This window comes from Neolamprologus multifasciatus, chromosome 19 (genome assembly GCF_963576455.1).
Source record: "Neolamprologus multifasciatus chromosome 19, fNeoMul1.2, whole genome shotgun sequence".
Lineage (NCBI taxonomy): Eukaryota > Metazoa > Chordata > Actinopteri > Cichliformes > Cichlidae > Neolamprologus > Neolamprologus multifasciatus.
Genome location: NC_140457.1, coordinates 24088104 through 24110709, shown reverse-complemented (window position 1 = coordinate 24110709; position 22606 = coordinate 24088104). Strand labels below are relative to the sequence as shown.

Below are 22606 nucleotides of genomic sequence, written 5' to 3'. Positions count from 1 at the left end.
TTACCTGCAGAATATCACTGAGGTCCAAGAGCATGTCTGAGAAAAACCAGGTCAAGGACACTAAATGTTCAGGTCATGATTTGTATTTTTCCAAACAGTCAAACAGAAGAAGAGCCAGGCTGTCGTCGTTTTTAGATGATCCTGAACAACAGTTCTCCAGGTTCTCTGAAGGTCTTTACTTTTGACGTTGGCGGTTTTTCTCACTCATTTTCACTCAAGTCCTTGTACATTACATTTCAAAATGTTTGTTAAGCAACTTAAAAGACCTCTGAGTCATTCAAGCATAAAACAAACAAAAAAAAGTTATGTACTCAGTGGATGAGCCAGAGTTTATCTACATATAACAGCATATTTAGCGAAGAGCTGAGGTTAAATGACACTCTGTTACTGTTTCTTTGGTAAACACCAACATGTTAGTATTTTTTGCAGTCCTAAAAATCTATTTAGGGCAGATAAACAGTATTTGAAATCATGTCATGTCCTGACAGATGCATTTGGCCTTTCAGTTGATTCATCTACCGTTTGCTGAAGCCTCATCAGAAAGGGTCTCAGTAAAAGGATGGCTGTCAAGAAGTCACCAGTGTGTGAATGGGTGGATGACTGGTTGTGTAAAGCACTTTGGGGTCCTTAGGGACTAGAAAAAGCACTATACAAATAAAAAAAAATTTTTTTTTTAAAAAGTCATTCATAAAGAAAGAAATGAAGCAATCAAAATTACACAAGAACTGGAATGAAAATCGTCTAATTTGTGATGAACAAAAATGAGATGTTTTGCTTCAAATTAACTTCAATATACATGAAGGAAAGAGACAGGACAGCCATCTGTAAAACACGGTAGAAGCTCTATCACGGTTTGGGTCTATATTTCAGTCTGGTGCTGGAGCTCATGACAAAACTTCTGTAATTATTAATGCAGAAGAGATCCATCAGATACCATTTAATAGCATCTGAATGACAACAACTTCGTTTTTCAGGATGACAATTATCCCAAACCAGTGCTAATGCAGTGAAAGCCAACCTGGATAGAACAAAATAACACAGCAAACCTCACCAGACCCAGAGCTCAACATCACTGTGGCCGTGTGGAATCATTTTAACAGAACAAATAAAAAGGTAGCCAGCACCCTCTAGGAAGCCCGAAGAACCATTTTCATGATTTTCAAGCTTGTCTGAATTACAGAAACTCTATTTTTGTCTCATAAATGTGTATTTTTGCGCTTTTTAACTACACCTAGCCCCCATCTTCCTGGTGAAATGTAAAGAAATGATGGGTGATTCGAGAGTTTTGCACAGTACTATGACTATAAAGACAGTTTTATAGATCCCCCCTACCCACCCACGAAACTAAGCGCAGGTAGATTTCCTGATTGTATGACTTTGCACATGCTCAGAGGGCACCAGCATAACCTTGACGACAAAATTAAAATTCAGTGAACACAAATCGAATGACACCCAAGTGTCACTTTTAACCAGGCGACTCTTCAACAACAATAATAATGGATTGCATCTATACAGCGCTTTTCGAGACCCTCAAAGCGCTTTTACAATTTCACTATTCATTCATTCACACACTGGTGGAGGAAAGCTACGGTTGTAGCTACAGCTGCCCTGGGGCAGACTGACAGAAGCGAGGCTGCCATATCGCGCCATCGGCCCCTCTGGCCATCACCAGTAGGCAGTAGGTGAAGTGTCAACGACCGAGACTGTCCAAGCCGGGGCTCGAACTGGCAACCTTCTGATTACAAGACGAACTGCCAGCTCTTGAGCCACGATCGCCCAATAGGCCTGACCAGGGTCTGGATAGCTTGTCCTCCCAGTGCCCGACCAGCTTGAGCACACTGGTCTCTATGGCGACAGGTGCACCTGTCTCCAGGCTGCCTATGTGGATTAGCGGAGCTCCTCTGATAAAGACCGCACAATGGAATTAGCAGCAGTGCAGATGAAATGCAAAAAGATAATCCCGGCACATCCCGTCTGGAAAGTGCAGATGATTCCATTAATCAGGAAAATAAAGAGCAGCAGGTCCTCCAACACATCTGGACCCTGGGTTGGGGGGGCTACTTAGATCTTATACGACAGAAGGAGAGATCAGAGGATATTTAATCCTCTGATCTCTAACTCTCATTCAGTGTTATTTTTAAACTCAACAACGACACCGAAGCTTAAAGACAGGTCCATAAAGAAAAGGTTTTCCCACTTTGCCCTGACCTCAATCCATCAGCACCTTTGGGATGAACTGGAGCACAACCTGTGAGTCAGACCTCATCAGCCAACATCAGTGTGGCTGTGGCTGATGGGAACAAATCTCAGCTACAAAAACCTGCTGAAAGCCTGAAACACCAAGAGAGTGGAGGAGCAACAGATTAATGCTCGTGGTTTGGCCATGAGATGCCCTGCAAAACCAAAAGAACTGAGCAGACTGCTGTGCAGAATAAAACAGATAAAGGCTGTTGTTGTTGTTTCACACCAGACGCTTTATGGAAATGACCGCCCGTTTGTGAGTCTCTAACTGTAATTATCTGGCAAAAAAATGATCACACCAGGTACCATTTCCAAAAATAACAGTCCGAGCAGTTTTGAGGACAGACCGCCTTAAAAGAGGTAAAAAGACCCAAAGTTTCTGGAGCGAGATCAGAGAGGCGGTGTGATGCAGCCAGGAGGCGGCTGTGGCTGCAGAGTAATTGCCCTACTTTCTGAGTGTGGCCACTCTCAGAAGGACACGCTCAGAGGTCCATCAACATGTAAGAAGAGATTGTATTCAGCTGCAGTGAAAGAAGTTAATGATGGTAAAAGGCTTAAATAAATTCTGTATAATTTTATCATTTAAAACCTTGTTTTTTTTTTTATTTCAGTAAAAACCTGGTCCTTAGTGCAAGACTCCAGTTCATCCACGGTCAGAAGCAAGCCATTTTAACTCCAACCGTATGTAAGGCCATCCTCCCTTAAAGTAGCTTTCTTCTACTCGCAGATCGCTCTGTTAGGCACGTCCCCTCTCAGTGACATCATACAGAACCAAGGGCGTAGATTTGGCATGGACGGAAGGGACATGTCCCCACCAATATCCAGCGATTATTGAATTGTCCCCACCAATAATTTGATCTCTTCGAGTAAAGAAAAACAAAACCGATAGAAAAAAAAAGCGATCTGTCAACGTCTCATTCACCTAGCGGTGCAGAAAGAGTTAAATTGCGTTCTCTACTGGAGTCCTATATCATGTGACAAATACTGCCAATGTGATTGGCTGTGCCTTTCAGGGAGCTGTGTTTAGTTTTAGCAGCGGCAATCCTGCGCTGCGAGGACCTGCAAGGAGGAGAGGAGGATGGCAGTAAAAGAGCCTGGATATAAGAAAGTATTTTTCAAAGAAACCTGTAAGTGACTTAAAGTCAAGTTCACTCATAAACTCTGTCCATCATAATAACGTTACAGGCTATGGAAGGCAATAGATGCCAACCCTCCCGTTTTTTCTTGGACAATCCCGAATTTCAGTGCCCCTCTTATTACTCTTTCTGGGTTGCAAAATAAACGTTTAAAAAATTTTCAGGCCAGAATGTAGCTGTGCAAACTTCAAATAGGTGAACCGGGGAGAACAGCAAACTCCCGGCACATCGTTTTAGGCTTTGGCCCACATCAGTCTAAAATTGTATGTAACCATGAATAACGTGTTGCCATGTCCACCAGGAGAGACTGGACAGTATAGATGTAAAACCAATATGCCAGCAGTTTATCTCAGTTAATGAGAGGAGAAGGCACGTGTTTGGCTCCTTCACATAGTGGACATTGAGTTGTTGTGTGGGACACCAGGAGTCCATGTCTGTTGCTGTAACAGTAGTTCATGTTTAGAATAAGAAATCCCAGCTCACTGACTTGATCGGAGCAATAGTGTGCCTAAAATGTTGCATAATTTTGCTGAGAGATCTTTTACTTTGTGGTCATCTTAGACAAGTAGTTTTATGGACAAAAACCACCAGGTCATTCAGTGTTCCCTTAGTGCTAATGTATAAGAGATGTCGGTGTAATATAACTGAAGTAATGTTGTTAAGTCCTTCAAGTCATATTCTTTTATTCTAATGACTGTATTTGAAGCTATTTTTATGTTTGTATGATACCTGATTTATATGGATTATGGCTGAAGTAAACTAAACTCTAAAATACTTTAGTCAGTCATTTGTTTAATAGTAATTTAATATTATATAATTCACATATAAAACTATGAATTGTAATTTTAAATGGTTTAAAAGCATGTAGAATAGCATATGTAGGCAAGTATATTTCTCCTTTTTTTTTTATCAAGAAGCAAAGACGAAAAGGAAAAAAAAGAAACAGGGCAGGGTTCGGTGGTTGAATCATCCGTCCCCACCAATGCCAAAACCAAATCTACGCCATTGTACAGAACCAAGAGACAAGGTTAAAGATCCAAGGTCAAGATGGATTGGACACATGCAGAGGGAGGGACAGTGGATATACTGGACAAAAGATGTCAAAGATGAATCTTACAGGCAGAAGGAAAAGTAGAAGACAGAGAAGGGTCATGGATATACTGAGAGCACAACAGGATGCTAAGCATAGGATGAGATGGAGGCAGATGATTCACGGCAGTGAAGAAGAAGCATAACATAAACAAGAGGTTTATGGGAAACTACTGAATTATGAGACAGCAGGAAAACTGAAAATAGAAAGAATGTATTGAAGGAAGGTCAGAAAGACAAATAGAAAATTTACAACACATGAACGATCGGTGAGCGTCTGAAAATGGATGATCCCAACAGTGTGGCCGCTCCTCGTAAATTAAACCCCAGGTTTGATGGATGTTTCCCTTTTTTACTCCACTCTCCTTCTCCTTCCGTCTTTGTCCTCATCCTCCCCTGCGACAACATTACAGAATCACCCAGCTGTGGAAAAGGAAGCGAGCAGAGCTATTTTTACCCCAGTGACACTCTTCAAAACATGCACAAACAGACAGGCCTGCGCCGACACGCGCGCACACACAAACACAAAGGGCCAGCAAACAATGCAGCAGGAATGCATTACACCCTGCTCGCCTCTTTTCATTAGGCAAACCTATCCCGGCTGTTCTGTGCAGCAGTTACATAACGCAATCACCCTCGGTGGTGAAGTGAGTCAGGAGTAAACCCACACTGAGAGCAGAAAAAAATAAATAAAGAGCTTCTGTGCTTATGAAAAAAGGATGAACCAAAAAGTCCCATTATCCTGATGATGACACATCACTCTCGACTTCAATAAGCTGCCGTTAGCGCCGTATGAAACATTTAGAAAGGCGGTGATAGGCGGCCCGGCCTCCGCGGGCTCACATCAAAAGCAACCTGCCGGCTTTATTGTGCCACCCTCCATCGGTATAAAAGGCGGGTTTGCAAATTTAACTTGCAACTTTGTCTCAGCTAATACTGAACATCTGCTCAACCGCTGCAGGAGGAGCGCGATTGAAAGGAAAGGGTTCCCTGGTGCATGCAGGAAAAGCAGCTCGGTTATGAAGGAAACTTCTTTGATCAGGCTTCCCCTCAGAGAGCATTCGGCATTACATTCATTTAAACCAACACACACAGGCAGATGGCTAACTTGCCAGCTTGACGCACTTTAAATTTAGCATTCTAGTTCAACTCAGCCTGATGTAGTTCCCATTAATCTCTCAATTTTGGCTCTCGGAGTCATGCTAATTTGCATTCCTTGACCCTACACATCAGACAGACACACTTACAGCCTAGAAAGCCAGCTAGCAAACAAAACTACAAAGCTGATGTTTAAGGCAGATGGTGTATCGAGTGGTGAGCAGTGTTGGTCAAGTTACTTGAAAAAAGTCATCAGTAACTAATTACTGATTACTTCCCCCAAAAAGTAATCCCATTACTTTACTGATTACTTATTTTCAAAAGTAATTAATTACTTAGTTACTTAGTTACTTTTTTTTAAAAAACGCGATTTACAACCTGAATAGGTGATAAAGCGATAGATCTTTCAGCCTAATTCTACTTTTTCTACATAATCCATCATACAAAATGTAATCAAATGGAAAAGTCTCTTTTTTAAAACTTGTTTTATTAGTTTTAATCTTTTAACTTTATGCATCAAGCAAAAATTTAATTATATGCATCATTCTCTGACTGGAAGAAATTTGTTTAATATTTAAACCTATTTTCTGCACATTCCAGCACATAAAATAATTTTTTTGTGTGTTTACACTCACTCTTTCAAATAGATGCAAGTAAAACACAGCAGAAAATAAATAAAGTCAAAGACTAGCGGTCCTTTTGCTCCATTTTCACCTGTAAAGCAGGAGTAGGGTAGGCGGAGGGTTACCCTGGTGCAGGTGTGCCGCAGCGGTCAGTGGAAGAATCCGCGAGTTTCTCTGTGAGTTTCCCATTACGTCGTAGCGCACTCGGTGCTTCCTTGGAAGTTTAGGGGTTTTTCTCGCTGTAAAAAGAAGTTTTCTTCCCACGCACAACTGACGCTAATGTTTTCACTTTTTTTTCACTTTTTATGGAATCAAACTCAAAGTAAGGTCAGTACTTCCACGCTTTAAACGCTGCACGCTCATACTCTCTCTGCACTCGATATATGATCCATTGTTGATCTGCACACAGCTGTTGTCACGAATGTCGCACTTGCTTACGTCACTGTCATGAGACATTCTCGCAAAAAAAAAAATCACGGTTTTAGTAACGCAGTAACGCAGCGTTCCTACGGGAAAGTAACGGTAATCTAATTACCGTTTTTGCAATAGTAATCCCTTACTTTACTCGTTACTTGAAAAAAGTAATCGGATTACAGTAACGCGTTACTGCCCATCTCTGGTGATGAGACCGAGAACTATTTTCTGTTGCGAAACAGGGACACATACCTGTTTGCCATGAGACAATCGCTTACAAGATGCCAGATATATGGCACCGCGGACACGGAACAGAAGCAGTAAGAGGCATCCAGAAAAATATGTTTTGTTGTTTCTTCTAAGAAGGGACAGAGCTGTGAAGACAAGCTTCATCCATAAAACAGGATGAAGCACAGCATCGCCATGGTAGGCCGTTCAGAGGGTGACTTTCATATAAACACAGGCAAAGACCTTTAATTTGCTGATACTTAATCATTATTTTGCTCTAATATCCAGATGTATTTTCTTCATAAGTGCTCCATGAATACATTATTTAGACAAGTGAAATAATGCAGTCGAGCAGGATACGTAAAAGGAACCTATGCTGGACATTTTATTTTATTATTCTGGGCAGAAAGGATACGCGGCGTTCCCTCGGTTCGGCAGACCATGTAGATGCAGGCGGCGATGACGTGGGAGGCCTTGCGGCCACGGGTCAGGTGTTTGATGAGTGCCATCTTGTAGAAGTTCAAAGCTGTGTCCATATGGTGCTGGTTCATCTGTAGCTGGTTCCCCACGATGTTGATGTGCTGTTTCGCTGGGGACACAAACAGACAGACATCAGCTCACAGAAACAAAGAAAAGTACAAGTGTTCTGCAACCTGCAGACTTTTAGGATCGATACAGAAAAGAAGAAAAACAAGTTTCAGGGGAGAGCTCAGCGTGTCACTGCAAGGTTTGTCTTCTGCCTGCATGAGTGCGCCCAGAAACTGTCATGGAAAATAATTCTTGCATATTGGAAGCTTTGACCTGATGATGACATGTGATTCAATAAATTAACAGGGAGAATTTCATGGAAGTCCAAGTGATGTTTTCCAAAGAAATCTGACTTATATCATCTATGACTATCCAAGAAGATTTAGTTGAAATGTAAGTGAGAGATGGTCACGTGGAGACTTAGTTTCTTTTCTGTGGATGTGTTTAAGAAGCAAATCATCACATCCGAGGCAAAACATACCTTCCATACTCGCCTCATTTTAAGTTTATTATGACAGCAAAAATCGCTTTGGTGTCTTCTGAAAAAAAATTCAGAAAGCTGTTACAATTAAGGGCATCATCCAAAAACAGTAATACACTCCAGCATCCATTTAATCAAAAACAATAAAGTTTACCAATCAGACCCAGTTTAAAGTTTAAAGCCGGATATAACTCCCAGATCTAAAAAGTAAAGACAACAATAGTGCCCAAACCTTCCATTCTTTTACAGAAGACTATGGGCAAAAAGTCCATCGGCTCCATTCCTGATGATTTTAAAGGCTCACTCACTCATTTAATCATACTTAACATAACATTATATTCATTTTTTTAAATTTTGGTCATTCTAAAGTGGCGTACACACAGAAAGCTATTCATCTGTCAGCCATCATTTTGTGGCTGATGGTCATACCAAGCTCCTATTGCCTCAGTAACTCTCTAATGAATATACCATGTCAATCAGTGATACACTGAGCCCATAAACCCTTCAGTCACTTGCCTCAACAACTACAAAAGTTTAATTCAGAATTTACCCACTGTCCATCACCAGGAGTTATTTTGTCCACAATTGCTTAAGCTCAGCAATTGTCATCAACTTTCTATGGTCTCTGGCAACTCAACATGGACCTGAATGCCATGGTCATTTTGGGCTTTTCATGATTTCTCTGAACTTTTATTTTACCAGGATGGAATAATTGCACGGCATACATCTTTGATGCCTTTAAATATATACTGTACATACATTCACTTAAATATTTTAAGCGGTGTTCAAGGTTCTACAGTTTCTTATCTTAATGAGGCTCAGTGTTAACTTTGTGTTACCTTTTGATCATAATTGTGATTGTAATTGACAACAACTGGTAGTTTATCTTCACCAGAATGAATCACATTTGTTTGACAGCATTCACTGGACCAATGCAGGGAACAATGGGAAGGCCCAAGGAACTCAATCAAGATCTAAGACAGCGAACTGTAGATTTACACAAAGATCTCTCGAGCCATTTGTAAACAACTTCAGATTCCTAGATCAGTTTAAACAACTGTGCATAAGTGCAAGTTACTCAGATGTGTCACCACTTTGCCAACGTCTGGATGAACCCAAACTGCCAGCCTCAGATTAGAGGAAGTTGTTTATAATGTTCAGGAAAAACCCAGAAATTCCATGAACTGAAAGTGCCGGCCAAGAAAGAAGCTCCAAAATCAACTCTTACAAACTCAACCTAAATTTGCAGCTGTCCACGTGGACAACCTTTGTGACAAGTGTTTTAAGGACATCCAGGATTAGGGCTGCACGATTAATCGTTAGAAAATTGCGATCTCGATTCATACTTATGTGCGATCTCATTTCCAAATGACAAATGACGATTTAAAAAATAATAATAATAAAATAAAAAAGACGACGACGATTGTACCGCATTTTGATCCAGGACATAATCTGCATGAAAACAAGCGCTCACTCTTCCTGCTCAACAAATGACAAGGGCGGAGCCTTATACCACGTGATACAGAAGTTGTGCCGTGTGATGCTAAAATTAGCAGGGAAAAAACAAGGAGAGCACGTCAGGGATGACGAGAAAGTGACTGGAGAAAATCCGTCCCGGTCAACCACCCAAACATCAATATCCTTATACAGCGCTTCCCTACACCCGTCGAACTCCTGCAGGCACAAAGAAATTACGGAGGCTATCACTTATCACCTGACCAAAGATATGGATGGCTCCATCAACACTGTGCAAAACGAGGGATTTAGGGAAATGATCAACACCCTAGACAAACGCTACACAGTGCCGTCCCGCAACTATTTTTCTATTGTTGCACAACCTGCTCTGTACACGCAGTGTCGAGCAACGGTGGAGACGGAATTTCAAGCAGTACAACATTTTGCGGCAACGACAAAATGTGAGACATTTGTTGTTTTTATGTTTATTTATAGTTTTTATGTTCAGTCTCAACTGTTACGAAGTTGATGTGCAGTTAATAAGCGCAATAAATATTTATACTGGAAAAGAAAATCGTGAGAGAATCGTGATCTCAATTCTAAGCAAAAAAAAACGTGATTCTCATTTTATGCAAAAATCATGCAGCCCTATCCAGGATAAAAAATAAAAAAATAAAAAAACATGGCAAGAGCAAAAATGCTCAGCTCAAGGCTCCATAACGGGACTTTGCAAATCAATGGGTGACGTCACAGACGCTAGATCCATCCACTATACCGTATATGATAAATCCAAGCAGGACCCTACATGGCATTAATAATCCTTTAGGGAACAGCCTCCCCCAGTAGTACAAGGTGCCGTTTGTTCCGTCTTCCTCACATCAGCCCCAAGCGCTCGGGGCAGACGGCTGACCTGAGCCTGGCTCTGATGAAGGTTTCTTCCTGTTTTAATCGTACTGTCGCCAAGTTCTTGCTCAAAGGGGATCATCTGATTCTCTCTGTTATTGTAGCGTTTTTAACTGACAGTTTAAAGCATCTTGAGATGACTGTTATGATTTGGTGCTATATAAATAAAATTGAATTGAACTGAACTGAATTACCTCCTATAGGAAAACTAAACAACCCATCAGACAGTAAAACAACAGTCCATATTCAGAGCAATAAAAAAAGCATTCTGGTTAGCACTTTGCTACATCAGTATGTTGGTAATTACACAAGCATCACTTTATGCCCAGCATCGTCTACAAGCATGTCGGGGCACACACAACTGTAGAGAGGCAGACGGATTTCATTATACACACATGTGCAAATATAAATGGGCACACAAAGGGCTGCATAACCACATCTTTACACGCAAATAACAGAAAAAACACATTTTCCACAGCTCACTGCACGGACCAGTACAGGTGTAGCCACAGGTGGAGGCTCCAGAGAGACTTTATAATTACAGTGCTGCAGTGCTTTTCTGTGAGTTCGTGACCTCAGATAAGCTCCACATGTCAAACATTCTCATGCACGCAACCAGATGTTTGTAACCTACTAAACTGACTTGGGTGTCTGGGAATGTGAGACTCGGCTCATCGTGTCTCATCGTACTGCTCCAGCATATGTCAACACGAGCTCGTCAGACATACGCACACCCCATCGCCGTCAGCCTAAACCACGTCTGGATGAGTGTTTGTGCTCTTGATCTCTTGCGTCACCTAATCTCTAATAAAACTGTACGTGCTAGTTTGGCGGCAGAGAATTTTATGCACAAAATTGATTGTTGTGGCCTTAGTAAATCCGGTAGAATGAATAATCCTGGGTTATATGTCTTCTCCTATTATTTGACTAATCCTCCTACAATTCATATGCAATAAATGCAGTATGTTTGTCTCTCTGTGAGCTCCTGGATTAAGACGCTCACATGTAACTGCAACAGCTCTGTTTAGAGACCTGACAGAGACGTTTGTTTCATTTCATTACAGTGTTATAGAACTGCGGCGGGAAAAAGGGTCAAATTTTGATCACCAAGTTTCTTATTTTACATAATTAAATGATGTTTAAATGTTTACTTTACGACATGGAGAGAACTGTAACGTTACTGTCAGGACAAAGTTTTCTACAAGATAAATGCGACAGCCGGGGTGGGAGGAAGTCTTTTACTACATCGCCAAAGCACCATCCTATCGTTAAGATGCCAATTGTTGTCCACAGAATAGATAATCGGGTGTAGGTAGCTGCTCTATAAAGCTGTGTTTGCACAGATGTGGAGAGCCCTGTTTATTCACAAATAGAGGGCAAGTATGAGGAGAAAGGTTAGACCAACCGCTGAGCGCTGAGTCACAGTTAACTGTGTTCACATACAGAAACAGATGATTAACGGTGATGGTTCATTTTACATCTAATTAAAGGTAACAGTAGAGTTATAGGATAGTTAGCTCAAGTTATTTAACTGGGAAAAAAAAGTAAAGTACCCAAAATGTCTGTGAAGGTTCTCAGTCATCCAGGTCATCGTAGTCAAAGGAGCTTGCAAAGAAAAGCGTCTGGACTTCTTTAAGTTACTTGAAGACGTTTCACCTCTCATCCGAGAAGCTTCTTCAGTTCTAAGGTCAGATGGTGGAGAGTCCCAGATATAAACCTAGTGGGAGTTTCCCCCCACAGAGGGACAAAAGGGCCCCCTGATGATCCTCTAATCGCCTGAGCCAAGGTGTGAAACTGGGTGTGGGTCCCAATCAGCCAGAGTTTCGGGTGAGCTCATTGTGAAACCTGGCCCCACCTTATCATGCGAATTCCTGAGGTCAGATGGCCCAGGATGTGAGTGCGCGTTAAGGCGTCTGGGAAGGGAACTCCACCATTTGACCTTAGAACTGAAGAAGCTTCTCGGATGAGAGGTGAAACGTCTTCAAGTAACTTAAAGAAGTCCAGACGCTTTTCTTTGCAAGCTCCTTTGACTAAAGTACCCAAAAATATATATTGATTAGTGCAATTACACATCAATTTGTTGGAAGACAAATTCACACATTCTCATGAACTTCGAAATAATCGATTAAAAATACATAGGAGTGAGCACCAGTTTGTGAAAGTCACCCTGTTGCCCCGACATACATAAAACATGTTACATATGTGGTTAGAAACAAATCACAGTCACAAATCGCTCTTTCAAACTGTGACCATTTAACCTTTGCTGTTTTCTCTCCTCTCTCAGTTGCACCTCTTCCTCCTGACCTAAAGCCTCACCTCCTGAACTTGTCAGGGCTCTAACACCTGAAATATGCATAAACATGTTTATTTATTCCTGATATTGTCGCAATCACTTATCATCAGCAGATCAGACATGCAATTCTCCAGTCTCTGGACAGCTGAAAAGCAACAACAGCAGCTTGTTATTAGCTAACGTTAGGCCTGAGTGTCCTCAAAATCCCACAATCCCTGTGATAAACAGTTTGGAACTGTTTCCCTCTTTGGAAATTGGTTCCAAAGAGGGTGCTGCACCAAAAACCTTCTTGTGATTGACTTCCGACTTCCGACCGGTGGCACTGACATCACATCTTATGAAGACTCTAGAGCGGCTCTTCCTCAACCTTCTCCGACCACAGGTACAACATGCCCAGGACCCACTACAGTTCGCCTACAAGGCGGGTGTCGGAGTGGACGATGCCATCCTGTACCTCCTGCATAGAGCCCACTCACACCTCGATGGGGGAAAAGGCACAGTCAGGATCCTGTTTCTTGACTTCTCCAGTGCCTTTAATACCATCCGGCCCTGTCTGCTCCAGGAGAAACTGAACAGGATGGAGGTGGACCCCTGCCTGGTGGCTTGGATCTCCGACTACCTCACCGACAGGCCACAGTACGTCAGGCTGAAGGACATCACGTCTGACACTGTGGTCAGCAGCACAGGAGCACCACAGGGAACTGTGCTGTCCCCTCTTCTCTTCACCCTGTACACCTCTGACTTCTGCTACAACTCTGAATTATGCCACATTCAGAAGTCTGCAGACGACACGGCCATCATGGGGTGTATCTGGGATGACCAGGAAGAGGAGTACAGAAGTCTGGTGAGGAACTTTGTCGCATGGAGTCACACAAACCACCTGCAACTCAACACCTCAAAGACTAAGGAACTGGTTGTGGACTTTGGGAGGTCCAGAGCAGGTCCACTGCCAGTTCAGATAGAGGGGGAGGAGGTGGAGGTGGTCAACAAGTACAAGTACCTCGGGCTGTGGGTGGACAATAAACTGGACTGGTCATGCAACACAGAGCACCTGTACAAAAAAGCCCAAAGCCGACTGTACTTCCTCAGGAGGCTGAGGTCTTTTAACATCTGCAGGAAGCTCCTGAGGATGTTTTACCAGTCGGTGGTTGCTGGAGTACTTTTCTATGCTGTGGTGTGCTGGGGGAGCAGCACAGCAAAGAAGGACTCATCCAGGCTGGAAAAACTGATCAGGAAGGCTGGCTCTGTGGTCGGCATGAAGCTGGACACTCTGGTGTCAGTGGCAGAGAAAAGGACACTAAAGAAACTGCTGGACATTATGGACAATGCTGGGCATCCTCTGCACACGGCCATAAACAACCAGAGGAGTCTGTTCAGTGACAGGTTGCTTCTCCCAAAGACAAGAACCAACAGACTTAAAAACTCCTTTGTCCCACACGCCATCAGACTGTTTAACTCCTCTCTGGAGGGGAGAGGGAGGGGAAACAGGAGGACAAAGGAGGGGGGAACAACTAAGCTGTAGTGCCTCTTCTCTTCACTGTGCAATACTTTTTGTGCAATACTTTTTGTTAATAATCAGCAGTGCAATAGACTTCATACTTGAAATGTGCAATTCACTTGTATTTTTATTTTTATTTTTATTCCTATTTATTCTATTTATCCCCTTTGTATATTTTATCTATATATGTCTTTGTATTTATATATGTGTGTATATATATATATATATATATAATATTCTTAACTCTGTAACTTCTGTCGGTGCTGTGCTTTTTGGAAAAACAAATTTCCCAGAGGAACCTACCCGAGGGATTAATAAAGTTTTTATCTATCTATCTATCTATCTTTTTGTTGCTAGCAGATTAGCGCCGCCACATGTAGTTTGCATGGAAGGCACCACTCAGTAACTACAAGCTAACTAGTGGAAAAAAGTGACAAGGTGTGACTCAAACTGGAAATGAAGAAGATTCACGTAAAAGCCAACTTGGTGTGCTGCAGCCAAAACATGAAAACAAACCCAAACACACTTCCAACACAGTAAAAGAGTATTTGCATAGAAAAACACACATTTGGAACACTATCACTATCAGCCTCCGCAGTATGGGAACATCTTGACAGCGAACAAAACAAAAGGCAGCCAACATCCGAAGAAGAGCTCTGAATTCCTTCAAGAAGCCTGACAGCTGAAGACTACTCAGAAAAATATCAAGCTGCTGTAGAGAGCTCAGAATGTGCTGAAGAATGAAGGTGATCATCCCAACTAATGTCCACACTATGTCTTTGTCCCGTCTTCCTTCCCTAACAGTCACAGCAGATGGCTGCTCCTCCCAGAGCCTGGTTCTGCCGGAGGTTTCTTCCTCCTGTTAAAAAGGTGTTCTTCCTTCCCACTGTCATCAAGTGCTGCTAACAGGGGGGTCATCTGATTGTTGGGGTTTTCAGTTTCTCTATATTATGGCAGGGTCTTTAACTTATAATATAAAGGACTCTAAATAACTTAAAATTAAACATATATAGATAATTGACCCATATGATATTTCTTAAACCATTAATCATTAGTATTGTCTTAAAAACCCTATAACTATTGAGCTTTCCTATATAATGTATTTCCATGCTTTTCAACAAATCACTGTACCCATTTCTCATTTTGGCAAAATACAAAGAAATGAAGGATGGCTCAAGACTTTGTACAGCATTGTATTGCTACATCATAACTTCATATTGAGCTCAAGCGTGTTTTCACACTAAAATTTTCGCCTGAAGCGGTCTTTAAAGCTACATTCCAGTCATCACGCCTACACTGCGGCACACCGTGGACCAATACACGAGGGGCTGGTGATACATTATTGCCCAACACAAATACAGGAGGAGGTGGGGTCTCCGCTGCCAGACATGATTCAGTCGGTGGGGAGACAGCGAAGGCGCAGACGGCCACTGGGGAGCCTTTCCAGGGGACGGGAAGAAAGTAGGAGGAAGAGAAAGAAAGAAGAAGAGTTGTTTCTCTCTCAGAGACGCCTGCAGACTCAAACAGCCACAGACGCCCATAAATCTGCCCACACGTGTATACACCATCACCAGCTCACTCCTACTGGCAAACACAAGCCACCAACACAACACAGCATCCCACACACAAAACCAGTGCTCAGCTACTAGGACATATTTAAGAAGATCAATGTTACTCTCAAGCCTGCATAGTAGAACTGAAGCATGCACAAGCATGGTTAGCGTAGCATACAGACTAAAGACAAAAACTTTGTCTACTGGCATTACTAATAACCAATACACGAGGACAACACCGTCCCTCACTTGTTTCTTTTTAACTCATTTTCCATTATTTCAGCATATAAATCTGTGAAAAAAAGTTGAAAGCACAGTCGTTGTATAAAAAGATGGACGGCATGACAGCTCCGCAAAAAAGAAGCCAGAACGTCTCGACCATCCCCTGGTGGTCAGCTGCAGTACAGGTCATAAATCCTGTTGCCCTCCAAATGCTAATTTCTGCTGCTCCCTCATAGGCCAGCAACTGCATTTGTGTGCGTATGCATTTCCCTTTGGACAGCCTACCACTGCAAACATGCTCGTATGCATTCCTCCAATACCTCAAATGTATGTTATGGATGTGGAGGATGCTGTGCATCAGTCAAACCTGATTGGTTGACAAGGGAACTGAAATAGGTAAGCAAGCGAGAGCGGAGTTCTCCGGGACTAAGAGACAGCTCTTCAGCTCTTTGTATACTTCTCTGGTCCACACACCAACAACCGCACAAGCAAGAAAGCCCACTGAGTGGTTGTACCACATATTCATTGACAACAGATGCTGTGTGTTCCCCTGAATAACCCAGAGGAGGTGGCTGAGGAGAGAGAGGTCTGGGCCATGGTGTTTTTATGTTTGTCTCATATCAATATAATGATTAATATTAGCATTAGAACTGAATTGTGAATAGGAAAATAAAGCAATAGTTTTCATTAACAAGGTTAATTTAAAATACAACACCAGTATTTAGAGAGCCATCACATTCATTTACTACATGGTGTGAAATATGGCAGTGAAATATGAGAGGCTGACTAAATACTGTTTAGCATCCTGTGGAATAATTTAACCCACTGTTGGAGATTTCAACAGGAGGCTATCAAGGAGTTTGGTTTCAATCTCCCAAAATTGATCCTGGCATGTATGATTTGTTTTTCTTTACATACATGCATAAATAATATAAATAGTTGCAGTAAAATTAAAAACGTCACTGGGTGTTCTGCCTTTTATAACTTAAATCGGATATTATAGTTGCAAACTGCCCTAGAGCTCCCTCTAGTGGCTGCTTTGTAATATGGGTTCGGTTACTTTGGGAAGGGAAAAAATGAGAACGTGAAGAAGAAATAAAAGATGGCGGAAAGTGATACCGTAATGTTATCGTTCTAAGCTGATACGGACCTTAAAATGTTGTTGCCTTAGACAAGATATGTCTGTAAGTATGAGTGTCGATAAAATAATTATTATCTTTTGTTTTGTGTAAAAATGGTGCGATAATTTGTACATTTGAAAGTTTTATCTTGTTAGCTTGCAGTAAGAGTGTAACAAGCTAGTTTACAATGTTGGTTAGCTAATACAGTATTTTGTACTTTCAGTTTTACGATGGTCAAAGAGAAGGCAATGGTCAGAGGCCATTCTTCAATAAATCAGCGCAAAAAGGAAAATAAGTCTGGTTATTGGAGCATCGTTATCTCGCTGTCTAGCTGGTGAAACTAAGAGACTCAGGGCGAGGACAGCATACTGGGAACTAAGGACATTAAATGTCATACATTAAAAATCATCCCCTTCATGACTCAAATTAAACTTGGACTCATTATTTTACTTAAAATAACTGATATTACGGCTATTATGGCTTGCTCTATCAACAAAGTTTATACATGGAGGTGAGTGAAATTCTAGGAGATCTTTTCATGGTAAATGAACTGGCTCTGATATAGCACACATAGGTGCTTTAAACATGTTTATACTCACAACATTCAACCATTCACACAGAAAGTCATGCAAGTACTTTTTCCTACATTATCTGCTTTTAATCCAACAATCTCATACGCAAGCAATGTGGCATCTTTGGCTATCTTCCTGTTCATGAATGAATGTGCACGACTTCCATGCAAGGGGTTTATTATTATATAAACATCATTAGTTAAAGCCTTGATTATACTTCACTGTGGACACACACAGAGCTGGAAATCTGATGACCAAGTAGTCATTCCTGCTATACTTCCAAGTCCACTTGAAGTCTGCCACCATGTGTAGTTGGTGCACTGTGGACCACATGGTCTGCACGGTCACCAACATGAGGGCAGGCACTATTTTGACATGCACTCTCACACTCACTGTGATGACCAAATGAACATGATTCATACAGAGCAGACCTCAGTGGACTCGCACAGTGAGGTCACTCGATAATCAAGGCTTTATGTATGAAAACTAATCTTGACCTCAGCTGGGGACCAGGCAGCTCCTCCTGCTTCCTCTCACCACATGATGATGTTCAGTGTAAAAACATGGACGAGGCTGCCCTCCGTAGCGTCAGGGTATTTAATGTAAACCCAAGTTGTTTGACAAGAGAGCGAGGTGTTTCTATACTCTTATGTTGTTCCCAGTTATATCCACTGTATCTCCTTGCTGATGAGCATATATAAGCTGCAAGCTCATCCTTTCTTAAAAGTTCAAACCATCCTTCAGACTCCATGTGACAGCAGAATAAAGCCCCACACACAAACAGCATGGTAGAAATATCCTACATACAAGCCTCCATCCTCACCCAGTTACAAAACACACACGCAGCATTTAACAGCAGTATTCCTCAATCCACACCCTCCTATCTCTCCCTGCTAATCCCCTGCATCCATGCGCACACTGCCGTTACTCAGCGCCTGCTGCAGTCTGACAACCCTGTGACTCCGTGGCTCTGTCGCATTAAACATCATCAGCTGAGCAGACGGTCGTCGCTGCGGTAACCAGCTGCTGGCAGTCGACGTCTGGGCTCTCTGTCCGGCTGCCAGCAGCCAAGCGGTTGCTCGTCTGTGTCTGCAAGTTGCTGATGCGTTTTTAGACTAAAGTCCTGTGTCAGCAAGAGCTCCAGGGACACCCACCAAGACCCCTCGAGGTTCCCACAGGGGCCCCCAGCACTTCAATTTAGAGCATGACAGGTTGATAATATCAGCTGACAGCAGCTTATCCTACACACAAAGAAAATCCAAAAGAGGAAAAAGGAAAAAAAAATCCATTCTGGGAGGACACTGGAGTCAAAGTGAATACTGATTTTCCCATTTGGAACAACTCTCGCACCACCTCGGATGAAGAGAGCATGCTCAAATAGAAACACTCTGCTTTCAGAATGGTGAGCTTTTACGTCACTTGGTTAAGTGACAGAAAATGTGACTTAACCAAGTGACATGATGGTGACTTTAAGTTCACTGTTAAGACTGTTTTGGCTCACCATCGCTGCTCTCTCACTGGTGTTTTCACCACAACACTCAGCTGTTTTCACAGAAAACACTAAAACAAAAAAAATCTTGCTGGGTACTACCAGCAAAGGCATAACACCAAAACAGTAACCACACACAAAAACTAGAAGTTGGGGTGCTTTCACAGCCGTGGTCTTTAGTCTTTTTAATCCCAGCTGTGGTTCTTTCTTCTTCCCCTGACACATCTGGCCAATAAGGGGACTGAACATCCTCACGTGGTTTGTAGTGATGCCGTTTGGTTTAATTGGATTTTTCTCTGTGTGAAAACAAACCAAACCATAGGAAAAAGCTACAAGTTTACAAACTCACCAACTGATTCGGACCAGAATAAACGAACCACAAGTGAAAAAAACGCCTTTAAAATACGAGCAAATTTAGCAGCTGAAGAGTCAGGCTTCCCCTCACCCACAGCTGATGGCAGCCCCTCCCTGAGCCTGCTTCTGCTTGAAGTTTCTTGCTGTTAAAACTTTATCTGCCTCAATACATTTTTACATAAAATGACCTTTTAAAAACACTTCTAACCCAACATTAGCTGGGATAGCTCCAGCCCCCTCCCACAACCTCATATTGGATAGATGAGGATTTTCAACTAAATAAAAGCAGCTTCCGTACAGAAATAACCGTCACTTACACCAAGCCTGACAACACACAATGATGTGGTACGACATATCACAGATGGATACAAGTGACTGATAAAAACCCACACTGGTGTCTGCAAACAGAGCCTCACAGTTTTCCCTTAAAAGGCAAAAACCCCATAAGAGACTTGTTCTAAATGACAGTCTATTATTTTTCACAACTTTTACAAACTTAAAGCTTTATCACGTAAAAAGCTCGACCACACACACACTGCTTATTGGGACTGTCTTTTGGGGTTTACAGTGTTCTTGTGAACTCTCCTGGTACATAACCCTGCTGAGTGCTGGGTGTAATGAACAAACACTATAATAGTTTCATACTGTAAAGTAAATCGAAAGCAAGCTGCTGCTGTGGCTCAAAGCTGCACTTCTGAGAGGAGGGCTTTGAGCAAACAGCATAAAATGATTCAAAGTAAACCTCTGAAAATATAAAGACTTTAATCACTCGAGTGAAGTCAAAGACACCAACGTGTTGCAACGGAGCTGCTTTCAGAGGAGAAGTTTACGCTCGACATGAAATAAGATTAAATGAATTATTGATGCCCGTGCAAAAGACCTGAAGTCGTCTCCTCCTTCATTTATTGCCCAAGCTGCATTTTGCATGAACACACAAAAACGCAACCTCGGATCACGTGTTGAAGGGTGATCCCGACACTAAAGAAGCAAATGAAGAAAACAAAGTTTGCAGTATACAGCAATACCATGTGCAATGTAAATACAAACAGAATGCACTGACTTGCAAATCTCAAACCTATATTTCATAAACAATAGAGCATACAGATGTTTCAACAACTATTTAAAGCGCCTCCATACTATCACAGATGCAGGCTTTTGAACTGAGGGCTGATTTCAATTCAGCTTCCATTTTCCTCAGTCGTGAACTTTGGCCCAGAGAAGGCAGCGTGTTCACATGTGGCCTCTTCGTTGCATGACAGAACTTCAATCTGCATTTATGGTTGGCACAGAGATTTGTGTTTGAGCTCTTGAGACAATCCGCTGATTTGCATGAGAATTATGTGTGTTATTAAAGCAGTCCTACAAGCACACAACATCCAATCCATCTAATGCACAGATTTCTCCAGCATCTCTCAGTCTTTGTATGATATTATGCACTGCAGACAATTTTACACTAAGGAACATTATTCTGAAATTGCTCTACTATTTGTAAATGTGTGAATGTGGAGGTCCTCTGTCTCTGTAAGATGCTATTTTTATGTCCAGTCATGTTACTGATTTGTTGCCAGCGCACAATGCTCCAGCTCTTTTTTTCGAGTGCCTACGTTTTCAGCTTTTTGTTGTTAAGTAGTAAAGTCGCAGTTTTCTGTGTTCTATTGTAAAATTAAATGTGTGTTTATGAGATCTGCAAACAAACCATTATGTTTTTATTTATATTTCACACAGCATCGCAACTGCTTTTGACTTGAGGTTACACCATGCACCTTAAACTCCCGTAGGCTTTTAAGGTGGAGTGTGGTGCCATCTAATGGCCACTCACCTCTCTGCAGCGTCTGAGCTCGGGATGCCTTGCCCATCCCTGAGAAGTGCCCGTCACCAAAGGATGGATGTCTGGCTCCATCTGAAAGACAGAAGATGCACAGAAACAGATTTTCAGCAAAACACTCAAAAAGTGTGTTTCTCTTCTTTTTTCTTTATTTAGTTATTTAGAAACAAGAACTTTGCCGTTATTCCTGGAAATAGATGGACAAATTTCCTGTCTTAGCATTATTATCTTCATTGTTTGAGATTTAAAAATGTATACGATGTCCCACCAGGCAGAGTTTACTCAGACATTTCATTAACTAACATGAAAAAATAAAGCAGAAAGCTTCCATGTTTCACAGTCACACATAAAGGCAGAAAACCACAATAATCTATAATCAAAACAGCTTTTGCAGTCAATTTTTAGCTCGCTGCTGCAGCTTTAAAACAAAAAATAAATCCTACAGTTTCATTTCTTTACACTTAAAAAGCCATCGCCAGATCCTCCTATAACCAGGGCCATCACAGGTGACCCTCTGCACCCGCCCGCCGCCCTCTGGTCAGCGCCTCAGGTCAGCGCCTCAGGTCAATCAGGTCCCACACCTCGACACTCACAAACAGCTTGTCCCCCCAGCCCATTTAGGCCCACATTTCACCCTTTCATCGCAAACCAAAAGTAAACACTCCGTTATAGCTTATTTTACTCCAGTGTAACCATATTTTACAAATTAAACATCACATTGTATTAAATAAGACACAAACCCAGCAATTAAGCCCATAAGGTCATTGGGAAAGTTTACTGAGGACATACAGAGTGAGAGTGAACAGTAAGGCTCTTTCTCACACTTTTATTTGATCAAATCTCTTGTGGAAACCACAGAGATCGCCATCTACTGGCCATTAAAAATAATGCAGGTTTAAGCCATTTAGGTTCTGATGCCACTTTTCAGACATTGGTAGCAAAGTCCATCTTTTTTATGCAGTCTATGCTTCTTTGACGTCAGCAGTTGAATTTGTCCAGTTTTCTTATAGTCAGACTGTGTAAACAGTAAAACCATTAGACACAAACCCAAAGCCATCAGTATTTTATTTATACCAGCAGTGGAGCATTTTGATCCACATGATCACCTTCAGCCACAAGCAGCATTTAGAACAGAGATTTCATTTGGCACTAATTGCACACTCTTTAGTCCAAAGTGACAATGCTGCAGATTAGAGCTTTTAGAGTGTATTTTGGTCTGACATTGTTCCATTATAAATGTTATCATGTTTCTTTTTAGCCAAATCAGGCAATTCTGCCTCCTGGTAGCTACCAGGAGGCAGAATTGCAAATATACAGAACAGCAGCGAGCACCTGGGTATCCCACAGGCCCATGGCAACCACAATAAAAACGCACAAAAGTCAGCCACAGCCTGTTTTTATGCAACTTTCCTATGCTCATTCGGGAGGTTTTCCCCCCTGGACCCCCCATGCCTCCCCATTTAGAAAAAATGGTTTTTGTTTC

At 41.9% G+C, this 22606-nt stretch overlaps 1 protein-coding gene across 1 annotated transcript in view; it reads right to left on the bottom strand.

The window, feature by feature from the left end:
• Nucleotides 1-22606, bottom strand: part of LOC146496687 (transcription factor IIIB 90 kDa subunit-like) — a 147570-nt gene that overhangs the window by 119756 nt on the left and 5208 nt on the right. Inside the window, exons 3-5 of the mRNA XM_085144319.1 lie at nucleotides 21118-21198; nucleotides 7245-7418; nucleotides 5-36 (exon numbers count right to left, since the gene is read on the bottom strand). Coding sequence (XP_085000445.1) covers nucleotides 5-36; nucleotides 7245-7418; nucleotides 21118-21198 — 287 coding nt within the window. The remainder of the gene's footprint in view (nucleotides 1-4; nucleotides 37-7244; nucleotides 7419-21117; nucleotides 21199-22606) is intronic.